Consider the following 14054-nt stretch of genomic DNA (forward strand, 5'->3'; position numbering starts at 1 on the left):
CGTTTTGTTTTTTTCATGTTATGCTATGTGTTGAAGATATCCATTGTCACAATTCTACAATTCCATGAGCGTTCTATGTACTTTACTCATTATTTGTACGTAGTGATGAAAGAATATACGCCGCCTCTTAGCCCGTCCGTATATAGAGCAAAGTAGAAAATCGAAACAAATATACAAGAAGCCACATAGGCTTATAATACCATATACACATGAAGCGTGAAACATCAACGCCAACCACCTGTCACTAAACCCTAATAATACACAAACAAACAAAAAAAAAGGAAAAAGGGCCAAAATGAGAACCCAAATCCCCTTTTTCCTAAACCCTCTCCCGCTTAAGATCATTAACAGTCATATACCGCCCAATAGTAATCCACCCCCAGCGAAACCAAACCATCTGACTCTGATGACACTTCACCATAGCAGATTGCGCAACAATCCAATCACTAATTGAACTAACAAACAACAACCGCACAGGCCCAACCCCCGATGCAGCCGCATCCTTCGCCTTCGACCCGGACATACTAGCCAGCAGATTACTCCACACGCCCAGAAACATGGACAATGGCGCATCGAGAATCCCCACATATTTGCGGAAGATACTCGTGGTCGTCAACGTGTATAATGTCACGGGACACGTGAAACCGGCTTTATCTTTCATGAGCGTACGCAGGAAATTCACTGCGCCGTGGTAGAGAGAGCGGTGGTTGGGGTGGTTGCTTATGCCATGTTGATCGAAAGTGAGGAGGACATCGATAGTCGCCGTAGGCGCTTTTTCACTCCCAGCACTCTTCTTCCCACTCGCCTTAGCTTTCTGGCTAGCAGCCATATCCGGCGCAAACGCCGAAGCAAGCAACGAAGCAACATCCCCCACATCCCAATTCTTATCCATGCCATCGGGGAACCGTGCTAAATCGTCCACGATGAAGACATCGGATTCGGAGCGGAGACCGAGTTCCAGGGCTGATTTCTGGAGTTCCTTTTTGCGCGTTTCGCCGAGCCCGTCTGCGTCGCCGGTGCTTAGACAGAGGATTTTGAGGTGGTTGCCTAGCTCTGGTTTGGTGAGGGCTAGGACTGTTGGGGCGAAGAACATTGCTTCGTCGTCGGGGTGGGCGATTAGGAGGCAGATTCTTTTGTTGGAGAGACGCGGGAAGGAGCGTGTGAAGGGGGATGTCGGGGTTGTAGAGCTGAGGGTCCAGAAGAGGAAGACTGCTGCTATGGCTACTGCCAGGGCGGTCCAGTTGAATGAGGTGGACATTTTCGGGGGGTGGTGGTGTTGGTGTTGGTTTGTTGTTTAGCTGAGAGCTGTGCTTTTTTCCTCGGTGCGGTGATGGAATTGTTGTCCGAGGTCGCAGTTGAGTCCGGGGAAATTCTGGGATTGGGACAATGCAGTTCGCCGGCTATGAAGTTGTGGTAGGAATTGTTATCGGAGTTTATCGTAGGTAAAGCTCAAGCTCTGGGCATGGTGGGGAATGCGCATCCAGCATCCCACTTGGTTGTTTGGTTGGGAGCTTCAGGAGACAGGTCAGTTACTTCTGGGAAGGAAGCAAAAAGCTCAAACCCATGATAGTGATGCCGGGGCTAGGAACCACACCAATAAAAAAAGAACACGGTGGCTTAAGCTGTCCGGAAAAGGGGAAGCTCGAGTGATTCTTTTGACGATCCCCCGGAGTGTGGTCACGTGTCAGGGGTGATCATATCGAACATTCTCAGGTTGTCAGCAACAATTTGGATAACTCAAGTTAACATTATGATTTCATTCAAGATATATAGTTGTAAGTACAAGTTGACTGTTGCGTCTTAAGCTTGTGGCAATGTTGATGCTTCTGGAAGATATCCGTTTGCGGTTAGCTGAGCCCCCAAATTCCAGATCATCAGAGTTGAATGCATTGCAATAGCGTCAGGTACTGTGGATTTTTTCAGTCTTTCTCTATCATACTGTACACGTACCGCCATTGGTCTCCACTGGCCAAGATCTGATAAGACTGGGCAACAAAAAGCCTGAAGGCTTGAACTTAATCTAGCTGTATATTGTAAGGCTGATAGATGCCAAATCGAATATTCACATTACATGCCTGACTATAACGCCCGACTATAAGATCTGCCCAATATACATGCATGTATCTTGCCTCCTGAGAATTCTGAAAATCTTGATCTAAAAACCTTGAACAAAAATTCTGACACTGCAGATCAATCTACCCCAAACCTCCAATACACCGCAAGACAGACCGGCTAACAGACCGGGTAGACGTTCCCAAAGCAACATCGCCAAGCCACAATCATCAGGAGCAATTGCCCCAAGGGACTCACGGCGGCCTCCGACAGCGCCTCTTACGCGCTTAACCACGGCTCCCGTCCTATCACACGGGCACACCCCTCTACATTCCCATCAGGATTCCACCAGAATTCCACTCTAACACCTTAAAGGAAGGAATGGATCCAGGGGAAAAACAGAACCAGGGACGAGACTCAGTCGAACGGGCCGTGAGTGGTGATTTTCAGATCACGTTGCGACGGGCCGAGTATAAAGTTCCGAGTGGGTGCCGACAGAAAATTTCTGCTTAGCGGAGACTACTCGGTTTTCCGCTTGTTTTCCGTGTAGATTTACGCCTCGTTTGGTTTTAGTTTTGGGTTAGTGCAGTAATGGGGGTTTTGAAAATGGCGCAATTGAGTAATGGATGTGTCGTCTAGAATACTCCTAATGTAGCATGTGTCCGCCAAGGTGCTGTGATGGCGATAGAGCACCATGGAGAAAATAAAGTACCTTGGGAGACTTGGAAGTCTTGGAAGTACATGTATACGTGTACCATGACAAAATGGCGTTTTCCTAGAAATTCCAATTTACGGGGAAATCCCCCATACATCAAAATTGAGTCAGAATCAGAAGGATAGACCGGCTGAAAGGGATCGGAGGGGTAAGCCGAGATCGCCCCGAAACAGGAAGTTCGCCTGAGAGCCGGCATCGCCAATTGGCTAGTCCATCCGAGCCATGAGAGCCAGTGATTCTCGATCGTGGCTTCTGGTATTAATCTAAGCTTAGCTTCGACAGTGGTATACCTCTTCTAGCAGGTCCGCGGAGAAGGAATATATTGTGCTGTATTGCTAGCGTGGACATACTCTATAACTAAGTGAACTAATCTATAGCCCTACAGCTCAATACCTAGATCGAGTCAATATCCTACAATACACCTATACATACAATAAAAGTAAAGCAAAAGTTAACCATCAGATACATGATCTGTGTACAAGCAAAGATCGGCCGACCCTCGTAAATCCCGACGCACATCATACGCACTGACCGGGACAGCAAGAAGAAAGCCGGATGGCATCACCACATGCCCCAAAGCACGCCCTATTACAGGCATGGCGTGATCAAAGATCCAAGGGTCTCACCGCAAGGAGTCAGCTCCGGGTGGAAATACCTTCCATGCTGTGAACATCGGAGCACATCATACCAGACAGCTAGGCCACGGGCCGGGTACGGGAGCCCAAACCCGCATTTCTGCTCGAGCTATTGCCTGCACGAAACGTATTGGAGATGCAGCTGTGTACCTGGCCCTGTGCGGGATGTTATAGGTGAAGCTGTTGGAGGGTTTAGTTGTTGTTAGGTAATTAGTGTGGATGGAGCGGAGGTGATTCGTTGTTTGGGGCACGGTGCATTTCTTGACAGCGGCAGGGCTAGAACGTTTGATATTCATCTCTATTGTTTACTGCTTTGTCTATTCTGTATATTCTATATACTTACAGAGTAGGTGAGTGTATTTGCTGCAATTGCTGTAGATGCCCCGCAAACTGCAAAGCCTGCAGTGCGGGGTACCCCCCTATGCATTGCTCACAACATCACTGTGAAGTATATAGCCAAGGCGGTGTGTCCGGAGAAAAGAAAAGTTTAAAAAAGAAAAAAAAAAGAACAAAACCAGTCCGGAAGGGTCCTGCGTTTGATTGTCCCAATGCGGAAAGGTGGCATCGATGATCCTCGGTCACGTTGGTGTATTGGTAATGTTTGTCATTTTCGCCGGTCTGGACATCTTGTCCACGCCATCACGCCACGTGATGGTGATGTCTTCGAGTGTCTTAATAACACATGTTTCGTTCTATTCTTAGATAATCTACAAATACCTATACTAGGTACTGTATATTCACTGTGGCAATACGTCCAACACCTGATCGGGTAAACAAGCCGTGTCCAAGACGATCAAAAGCCGGGGTAGTATCTGACCGAAATCTTCAAGGGCGGCGTCAACCGCTGTATAGTGAAAGAACAGCAAACCACGTAGCTACCCCGCGGCACAGGCCCGAACAGACCACATGCTACGAAGCAGAATGTCCTCGGGGGCCAGGTAAACCTTCACTACGGCGCCGAGTTAGCATCGCAAACCACCCCGGACGCCGGCACAAAGCCCGTGAGTCACTGGGTGCACGGGGCACCCGAGCCAAAGGACCTTCACCATACCATATCATGTGCTCCCATCGAGTGCCCTGTTGTGGTCTAGTCTGGCTTAAATGGTTCCTTTTGTGATCGCAATATGATGCCGACACTATGTGGGGTATAGTCAGGCGATCAAAGGTCTTGTACGTGTATGGTGGCTGTCTCGGCATTGGATCGGATATCCATGGATGGTGTAATTCCTGAGTTAGGGATGAGGAATTATATTGCGTGTTTGTGAAATAAGATGATCTCAATTAAATTTCAGTGGAAATGTGTGTATAGTGTAAGGACCTTGGAGGGGTCAAACATGAGGTTCTAAGGAATCCAAGTGTGAGGTTTCGGTATTGGTATTGTCAGACCCCACTATGACGATGAAATGCCCCACGTCTTCCATTTTTTTCTTTTTCTTTTTTTGCGTACCTGAGTGGAAACATTGGAAAAAATTAGAAAATTGAATTTTTCTAGTTTTCCACGGATTTAGACGATTCAAAAGCAGAGGGTGCGCCCTTTCCTTTCTTCATTTTGTATATGGTTACTTCTCTCAGACTTCATCTTCACCATGCCGGGCCGACTGATCGATAACTTGATCCGGACTGCCGGGAGTCTACACTCCTCGGTATCTTCTACACCTATCCATTCCAATTCCTCCTCTACCGCCTCTGTCAATGAGATCCCACATGTCAAGAAGCCGCACTCAGACCGCGCACGATCTCCCGAACGCCGTCTCTCCTTCTCCATGGACCACCTGATTCACCCCCACCGAGACTCGAGCAAGGAAAAGCGCCGCAGCCTGGGACGCGCCGGACGATCCAAGGAGCGCTCCAGTCATGAGCAGACCCCGCCGGCAGCAAAGCTTGATGTCCTTATTGAGTCGCCGCCACTGGTCTGCTATGGTCCTCCTACGAACTCAACCGGCGCATTGTTCTCTGGCCGCTTGCGCATTGCAGTCCCAAAGATGACCGCCGGAGTGACCCTCAGCCAATTCGATGTCCGCCTTGTTTGCAACACTATCACCAAGAAACCTGTGTCTGGACACTGTGCCAACTGCACATCCAAGACGGAGGAGCTCAACAGCTGGAACTTTATCACTGAGGATCTTCACCTCGCTGGCGGAGACCACGACTTCCCGTTCAGCTACCTCTTCCCCGGACACCGTCCCGCCACCTGCAATGGCTCGCTGGGCCAGATTGAATACTTCCTCATGGCACACGCCAAGAGCATCACCGGAGAGGAATACAGCCTCAAGCTGCCTCTCAATGTGCGTCGTGCTCTGCTTCCGGGCAACGACAAGTCCTCCATCCGCATCTTCCCTCCTACCAACCTTACCGGCCGTATCGTCCTCCCTTCCGTCGTGCACCCCATCGGCAAGTTTCCCGTTGAGATGACCCTCAGTGGTGTCGTCGACAAGGGTGACGAAACCCAGACCCGCTGGCGACTCCGCAAGATGATGTGGCGCATTGAAGAGCACCAGAAGATTGTCTCGACCGCATGCGCCAAGCACCTACACAAGGTCGGCGGTGAGGGCAAGGGTGTCATGCACCAAGAGACTCGTATCATCGGCCACAACGAGGAGAAGAATGGCTGGAAGACTGACTTCGACACTGCCGGTGGCGAGATTGGCATGCAATTCGAAGCCAGCATTAACCCCACCACCAACCCTGTCTGCGATATGGAGGCCCCCGGCGGCCTGGAAGTGAAGCACAACCTTGTCATCGAGCTGATCGTCGCCGAGGAGTTCTGCCCCAACCGCAACACCCGTCTCATCACCCCCACTGGCGCTGCCCGTGTGCTGCGCATGCAGTTCAACCTTCACGTGACCGAGCGCAGTGGTCTCGGTATCAGCTGGGACGAGGAGATGCCTCCTGTCTACGAGGATGTCCCCGCCAGCCCTCCCGGCTACACCAAGCCCGATGACACACACAGCTTCATCGAGGATTACCACGGGTCCCCACTCCCTCTTCCCGAGTATGAGGACCTTGAGCGCATGGAATCATTGCGACTGGACAGTGACTCAACCCATTCATCCAACCAATCGACCCGCAGCTCAACACGCCGAATGCGATTCACAGTTGACGACCTCGTCACTGGAGAATCGCCCGCTGCCTCCCCTCTCCCCTCTCGCACACCATCTCGAGCCCCTTCCGTTGATTCCCCCCGTCAATAAAAAAGAAAAAAGACTTCAACAAGTCAGGTCTTCCGATTATCGTTCCATCACGACTTCATGATTTTTACGAAACCCAAAAAATTACCCAGCTTTCCACACTTTACATTTACGATAATTCTCTTTTTTTTTTTTCGGACCCATCTCAACGAGGGCCTAATGATACCAACGGAAAGGAAACGGGCCAACGGGCTTCCACGCATTTCGGGTCTTGTTTCTGCCTTCGCATGATACCCATTCAACTTTCGTTACATAGTTTTTTTTCAATGCAACTTTACGCATTTATTTTTGGGCTTTTCCGGAGGCATGTTCTTTTATGTTCTCGAGATTCGAGCGAACTTCTCTACTCAATTCTAATAAAATGAAATCAAATCCCAACAACCTGATCTCTCATGTTTCCTATAAAAGCAATATAAACATAAAAGTGGCGTGGATCTAGACTGTAATGGGGTATGGAGCAGCTAAACCGTTTGCCGAGGCACTAGCGCCCAACTAAAACCATGTCAATTCCCCAAAACAGGTTTGCCAACGTCCAAACGTCTTCGCATCAATCCACTATCTAGTAATGCTCTCAAGTGAAAGCGACCAGGAAAAGACACCAGCTGGCCCAAAATGGGTCAGCCCGACAAACATGTAGAACAAGAACGCATCCGCGAATTGTCAAGGTCCGATCCCTCACTTTCGTCATCTCCCCAGGTGATCAACACTAACCAGACCAAATCGGACAGATATTACTGTGTCTTCAATCGAGATGGATCGTCCGATCACGATCACCAATACCAGCAAGGCCACGACCACGAGCAACCCCCGCCCCTCCGCCTTTCAACAGACACAACCCTCACAGCCCTAACCCAATTAGGGGTCTACCGCTTCGCCTGCAACAGATCCTTCGTCTCAATCATCGACGGTGAAAGCCAACACCTAATATCCGAAGCAACGTCCTCCTCCTCCCTAAAACATGTCACAAAACACGCACCAGATGATGGAATCTTCCTCGGCGTCCAAACTCTTGATCTCCAATGGGGCGTCTGCCCGCACGCCATAGCCCTCTTCACAGGAAAGGATATATCAACCATCCAAGGCACAGAAAATGTCACTGCGAATCCGACCCGCAATATCATCCGCGATTTCACTAAGGAACCCTTCTACAAGGATCGTCCTTATGTAACCGGCTGGCCGTATTTCCGTTTCTATGCTGAAGTCCCGCTTTACAGCCCGTCGGGGTATGTGCTTGGATCGTATTGTGTTGTGGATGATAAACCGCGCAGTGGATTTGGGGATGAGGATGTTGAGGTGCTAAGGGAGATTGCGGATGCGATTGGGGCGCATCTTGAGAATGCTCGGATCGTGCAGTATCATCGCCGTTCTGAGAAACTTGTTAGGGGGTTGACGGGATTTGTGAAGTGCCATTCGAAGTTTGATCCTACTGTTAGTTCTACGCAGGGGATGTTGGAGGGGAAGGCGGGGAGGCTTGAGTTGGGGGAGTCGAGGAAGGCTGTCCATGGAGGAGGTAGTGGTGATATGGGTGAGACGAGTGTTTCTTTGAATATGGGGCAGGATGTTGTTTCTTCGACTCTTGGGGAGACTTCTTCGAATGGGTTTACCAGGAAGGATTCGTCGATTTTCTCGATGGCTGCTGGTTCTGCTTCTACGATGCCGTCTTCTATTTCGCGCAGTTCGTCGGAGTTGTCCGAGCAGGTTTCTGCTGGGTTGGAGGGGCCGACGGACTCGTCTTCTGTGGAGAACTTGCCCATCTCTGAGCGGATTGCTGCTATTTTCACCAGGGCTAGTGGGCTGTTGAAGGATTCGTTGGATTTGGATGGCGTTGTTTTCCTCGATGCTTATCGGAATGACCCTCAATTGTTGGTGATACTTCCCTTGTGATTGAGTCTTCTAACTGTTCTTTAGTGAAATGCCTGCGCAGACCGATGGGTGGGCTGATTTGCCAAGTTTAAGTTCTGACGGAGAGACTCCTATTACTCCACGCCCTACACACCTTGGTGTATCTGATGGAATCTTACCAAGAGATAGAGAGAGATTCTGTGGCTTCTTGGGCCACGCTCTCAGCTCATCAAATGGCAATAACGACCCAAGACTCCAAGCTGCAGTATCGGAAGAGCTGCTGCATCTGTTAATTACGCACTTCCCCCAGGGTCATGTATTCACCATGGACAGCGTCACAAGTGATGATGATTCCGAGCCCTCCGCAGGTGACATTTCCGATGCCTCGCCCCATCATTCAAATATACTACGACATATCTCTCATCGCCTGGCCCGTCGCCTCCCAGAAGCTAGATCTGTCCTTTTCTACCCGCTCTGGGACTGGAACAAGTCGCGGTGGCTGGCCGGCGCGTTAGTGTGGGCTAATAGCAACCTGCGCCCTTTGGGCATGGAAGACCTACACTACTTCCAAGCGTTTGGTGATTCTTTGATTTCTGAAGTTTCTCGCATCCACTGGACCGCCAGCGAGAACTCAAAATTTGACTTCCTTTCTTCTGTCAGTCATGAGCTTCGCTCTCCCCTTCATGGAATCCTGGCTAGCGCTGAGCTGCTGCAGGATATTTCGCTTGAGCCTGCACATCGAGATATCGTGAAGATGATTTCTACTTCTGGGCGAACTTTGCTGGATACCATGAATCATTTGTGAGTTTATATTAGCGGTTAGTACATGGTAATTTTTTTGTTAACACATTACATCACAGGCTCGATTTCTGTAAAATCAACAACCTGAAATCAACGTCAAAGACCACCAAAAGGACCAAAAGGAACAAAAGGACCAAAAACAGGCGTGTCAAAGACGAGAGAACTACCCTAGTTTCCGAATTCAGTCTCGGAAATTTAGTCGAAGACGTCGCTGTCATACTACACACCGGCCGACAAGCACCCGGAACTCTTTCATTTATGGCAGATGAGGAGGCACCCGCTGGCTCCTCTCAGTCTACCTATCAGCACCGCAAAACCGAAGACGAACTATCTATGGTAGTCCGGATCGAGCACCAAAACAAATGGATCATCCGCTCAGTCGCCGGTGCCTGGAGAAGAATCGTGATGAACCTTCTCGGCAACGCAATGAAATGGACGTCGGCTGGATTGATTGAGATATCGCTATCAACAGCCACAGACCAAACAAATTCGGCCTCTTCGCTTGCCCATCTCCGCGTTGCAGATACAGGCCGTGGCATTGCCCCGGAATTCCTCAGACATTCCGCCTTCTCACCATTTACACAGGAAGATGCTCTCTCCGAGGGTGTGGGTCTTGGTCTCAGTGTTGTGCACCAACTGGTGAAGTCATTGGGTGGTTATATCAATATGAAAAGTGAACTGGGCGTTGGGACTCAGGTTGACGTTTATATCCCTGTTCAGCATTTGGTTGATCCCGTTCCTGCCAATATGGTTGATAGCTTTTCACGGGAAACAACAGCGAGTCCGAAGGATTCGCTCAAGGCTTGTCTCGTTGGATTCAATGCTTATCCAGATTTGACAGAGACGCCTACTGGTATCTTGAGCTCCGATGCTAAACGAAAACTTGCTATCCAGAGTAGCATTGCTGGTGTGCTGATGGCACAGTTGGGATGGCGGATTTCACTGGCTGAGTCTCTTGAGAAAGGTGATGGTGATGTTGCTGTCATCGAGGAGGCGGCGTTTAGAGCTTTGTCTCAGGGGTACTCGTCGCCCACTTCTTTACCCAAGCATCCATTCAGATTCTTCATTGTCTTGGGCAGCATTGCATCCTTGTTAAGCAACCAGATCCCCTCTAATGCCATTCTAGTCTCGCAGCCGTACGTCTCCGTACACCCTGTCTTATTTGAAACTCAGGCTAACCTGTTTCGCAGATTCGGTCCGCAGAAAATATGCAAAGCAGCCGAAAGAATCATGAAGCTTTACGACGAACAATTGCAAATCGAAAATTCCGCCAATACCGAAGAGGTTCCCCCTCCATCCATACCAGAGCAACCCACGGCCCACTTACCCGATGGGCTAAACTCCATCCCACGACAACCATCCGCTCCCTTAGTAGCACAGACCGAGCTCCCTATCTCTCCACCACTGCATCCAAAGAAACCAATCCTGGATGTGAACGTCCTCATTGTCGATGATAATGAGATAAATCTGAAGGTGAGTTCTCCCTTATACAACACTCTACACCCCTTATTATTCCCTCAATCTAACAAACATAAATAAATCAGATCCTAGCAACATTCATGCGCAAACTCGGCTGCAGCTACGATACAGCTTCAAATGGCCTAATCGCATTCGAAAAGGTCGAGTCTTCAACCCGGAGATACGATTTTATCTTAATGGGTGAGTGGCACACACAGTGACACCAAAGCAAAGACAAATGAACACTAACAATGTTACCCGTTCCTCCAGATCTATCAATGCCAGTAATGGACGGTCTAGTCTCGACCAGCAAAATCCGCCACCACGAAAAAGAAAACGGCCTCAACCCATCCTGCATCTTCGCTGTTACGGGCGTTGCATCCGATAATATGCAGCAGGCAGCTGTTACTGCTGGTGTCGATGATTATTTGGTTAAGCCGCTTTCTTTGAAGAAGCTTAGTGGGCTTATGGGGATTTCTTCCTAAGTGCTCCTTACTTGGTTTTGTTATAGCGTCTAGCTGGCTTGGTTTGATGAGGCTCATTGCGAGGCACAGCGCGAGGCTCAACGCCAGGTTGCACGTCTTGCATCTTTCTTGTGCCACTAGCTTTGTTTTTTTCGTTCTTTTCTTCCATGCATTATGCGTTTGGTGTTGGGTCTTGCCTTCCTTTTCTTTTTAACTTTTATATTGATGTTCATGCTAGCGCTGAAATATACGCAGATTCAGGCTTGCTTGGAATATCTGCCCTGGCTGCTGGTGTGATGTGTTTCTGTTGGACCGACGCCGTTCCTACCGCTGGTATAACTGGGTTCTCGATCATATATGGATTTTCCTCCGGGCTGTTGTCTCCATGCTGTCAGCTTGCTTTTCGCAGGTCCCTCGTAATCCCCACAATATTAGGACTTACATTGGGATGGGCATGTTTTGTGTTGCTTTCGGGCCCTTGATTGGCACCCCAATCAGCGGTGTGCCAGTATGGCGGATTCTGACGGGCGTCTGTGGTTAGTGGAATGGTGACAGTGGTGGATAGTCTCATGGTTTCTCATTATCAAGATCATCCCAGGCAAAGGGCTGTGGTCTAAATATTGAGGACTGAGCTTGCACGGTGCAGGATAGCAGCATCTCAAAAAGTTTGCCATTCGGTGTCTATGTCAAAGGGGTATAGTCATTCATCTCATTGTACATTATTCTGCACCCCATGGTAGAGTTGACCATTTGGTCCGGTTGCTTCCCAGTGCTCTTATAGAGCACGTCATTTACATCTACAAACCTGTTGGGCATTTTATATCCGAAAATCACACCCGTAGATTGTGGGCTTGGATACCAACCTGATATCCACAGATCCGTAATTTGCGGAATAACATTGCATACAATATCTATATATCCATGTTATAACACAATTTACAAATCAGTATGATGTCAATTTGAGGGCAGATATACTCGAATTAAATAAGGTACCACACCAGAATAAAACGTACGCTTAGAAACATGCTAACTGAAATTAAATTTATACAGATCGTCAACTACCAACAGCCATAGTAAGATACAAACACATCACAGCTCCGCTTCATCAATATCATAAGCCAAATGCTTTTGCCCAAGTCCCAATTTATCCAATCCCAATGCCCAGGAAAGGTTTGAAATTATCCCCCATGCGCTCTCCTTCATCCACAAGCCCAATGGGCCTGTCTTTCTTCGTGTACTAGCATTCTTCGCAGCTTGAGCGTAGATCTCATTCACGCGAGGGCGACGAATATCATCGAACTTTGCAAGCACATCAGACAACGAGCGATCCGAATCCTCCAGCAGTCGCGAAAGCAGGAAGGTATCTTCAAGGGCCATGGAAACACCCTGTCCAGCATGTGGTGACATAGCATGAGCCGCATCGCCAAGCAAAAGACACCGACCCTTATACCACTGACCACCAACTGGTAGCCTGTAGATCGGGTGAAACTTGATGACAGTAGTCTTCATCACAAGACTCTTCACAATCTCACTCCATTCTCCACGAGACCCCGCAAGAATCCGCAAAAGATTATCCTTGAACCCCTCAACCTCAGCCTTGCGATGTTCCTCCCACCCATCACGACTGTCCCCAGAGTCAGGAAGAGCAAACTCTCGGGAAAAATTCCACATAATCTCATCCTTGTCAGGGGTACAAGGATTAACCAAAAACATCCCCTCCTCAGTCATCATAGCATGCAACCCAGTCATACAATCAACAGACCCAGCAGGCAACTCCGCAGCCGGAATAAGCGAAAATGAACCCGCAACCCCAGAATACTCCGGCTCCTGCAGCGGATCAACATATTTCCTGCGTACCTGCGAGTGAATACCATCACACCCAAGCAGCAAATCGGCAGTATCACTCGACCCATCCTCAAACAAAACCCTAACTCCCCCATTAACATCCTCAATCCCCTTCATCCTAACCCCAAACCGAACCTCAATCCCCTCCTTCTTCACAGCCTCCAACAAGACACGCACAATATCAACCCTCTTAATCCTTAAATACCCAAACCCGGTCTGCTCTCTCGCCCAATCCACAGAATCCTGCATCCCAACCACACCGCCACGCATCGAATGCAGCGTAAGCTTCGAGCCTGCATACCCACAGCGCAAGAGGTCATCATAAACGCCCAATCGGTTAAAAAGCCGCAGGCCGTTGGATAGAATTGCAATCGCCCCGCCGAGCGTGGTTGGTTCCGCGCGTAGCTCGTAGATCACGCAGGTGATGTTGTTGTGCCTGTGCAGACGCAGCGCCGTTGCGAGGCCGGCTGGGCCGCCGCCTATTATTATTGCCTGGGATTTGTTTTGTCAGAGGCTGGGATTGGGGTTTGTTTGTTTGCGACGTGAACATATGCATGTGTGATGTGTCATATATGTATGCATATGCATGCGGATGGGATGGTTTGCTTTGCTTACCTTGCGAATTCCGGGCATAGTTTGATTTGTTGGTTTGATTCTTGAATTTTTGGATCATTAGGTTGTTGGTTCTGGGAATAGTTTGTCCTATTTTATATATGGGTTGCAGCTTGTATAGCTGACGTATACTTCGCAGCCCATCAGGTCCGCGGTAGATTACTGCATTGGGTAAGTGCGTCCGCGGAGGTCGGAGTGATACTCAGCCACAGTTGCGAGCCTCAGGCCAAAACTGGGTTCCAGGATTAGACTGACTAAACGGCACTAATTTAGTATGGTGGAGCCTTCAAACATTTGGAATCTAGTCGGACTGTGCGAATATCCCGCATTATTCTTTTACTGGAAAAATGAGGTAAGAATATATTAAAGCAGAGAACTAAAAGCAGCGGCAAAACAAGACAGAATACACGCTTAGGGCGTAAATGCTGTGTGACTCCACAAT

At 49.0% G+C, this 14054-nt stretch overlaps 4 protein-coding genes across 4 annotated transcripts; 2 read left to right on the top strand and 2 right to left on the bottom strand.

The window, feature by feature from the left end:
• Positions 1-319: 319 nt before the first annotated feature.
• Positions 320-1258, bottom strand: PENARI_c001G06805 (PIG-L family deacetylase; the record flags this gene model as incomplete). The annotated part of the gene is made up of 1 exon (XM_022626666.1): positions 320-1258. The coding sequence occupies one exon, from the start codon at positions 1256-1258 to the stop codon at positions 320-322; it is 939 nt and encodes a 312-aa protein (XP_022493975.1).
• Positions 1259-4988: 3730 nt separating this feature from the next.
• Positions 4989-6593, top strand: PENARI_c001G07849 (alpha-arrestin; the record flags this gene model as incomplete). Its single annotated transcript, XM_022626753.1, has 1 exon — positions 4989-6593. The coding sequence occupies one exon, from the start codon at positions 4989-4991 to the stop codon at positions 6591-6593; it is 1605 nt and encodes a 534-aa protein (XP_022493096.1).
• A 609-nt stretch (positions 6594-7202) lies between these two features.
• Positions 7203-11176, top strand: PENARI_c001G05438 (hybrid sensor histidine kinase/response regulator; the record flags this gene model as incomplete). The annotated part of the gene is made up of 6 exons (XM_022626556.1): positions 7203-8452; positions 8499-9233; positions 9293-10369; positions 10424-10706; positions 10778-10892; positions 10962-11176. The coding sequence occupies 6 exons, from the start codon at positions 7203-7205 to the stop codon at positions 11174-11176; spliced, it is 3675 nt and encodes a 1224-aa protein (XP_022494027.1).
• A 1068-nt stretch (positions 11177-12244) lies between these two features.
• Positions 12245-13633, bottom strand: PENARI_c001G00563 (FAD-dependent oxidoreductase; the record flags this gene model as incomplete). The annotated part of the gene is made up of 2 exons (XM_022626164.1): positions 12245-13492; positions 13616-13633. The coding sequence occupies 2 exons, from the start codon at positions 13631-13633 to the stop codon at positions 12245-12247; spliced, it is 1266 nt and encodes a 421-aa protein (XP_022493846.1).
• Positions 13634-14054: the final 421 nt, after the last annotated feature.

The sequence above is a fragment of the Penicillium arizonense genome (genome assembly GCF_001773325.1).
Source record: "Penicillium arizonense strain CBS 141311 chromosome Unknown PENARI_contig001, whole genome shotgun sequence".
Classification (NCBI taxonomy): Eukaryota; Fungi; Ascomycota; class Eurotiomycetes; order Eurotiales; family Aspergillaceae; genus Penicillium; species Penicillium arizonense.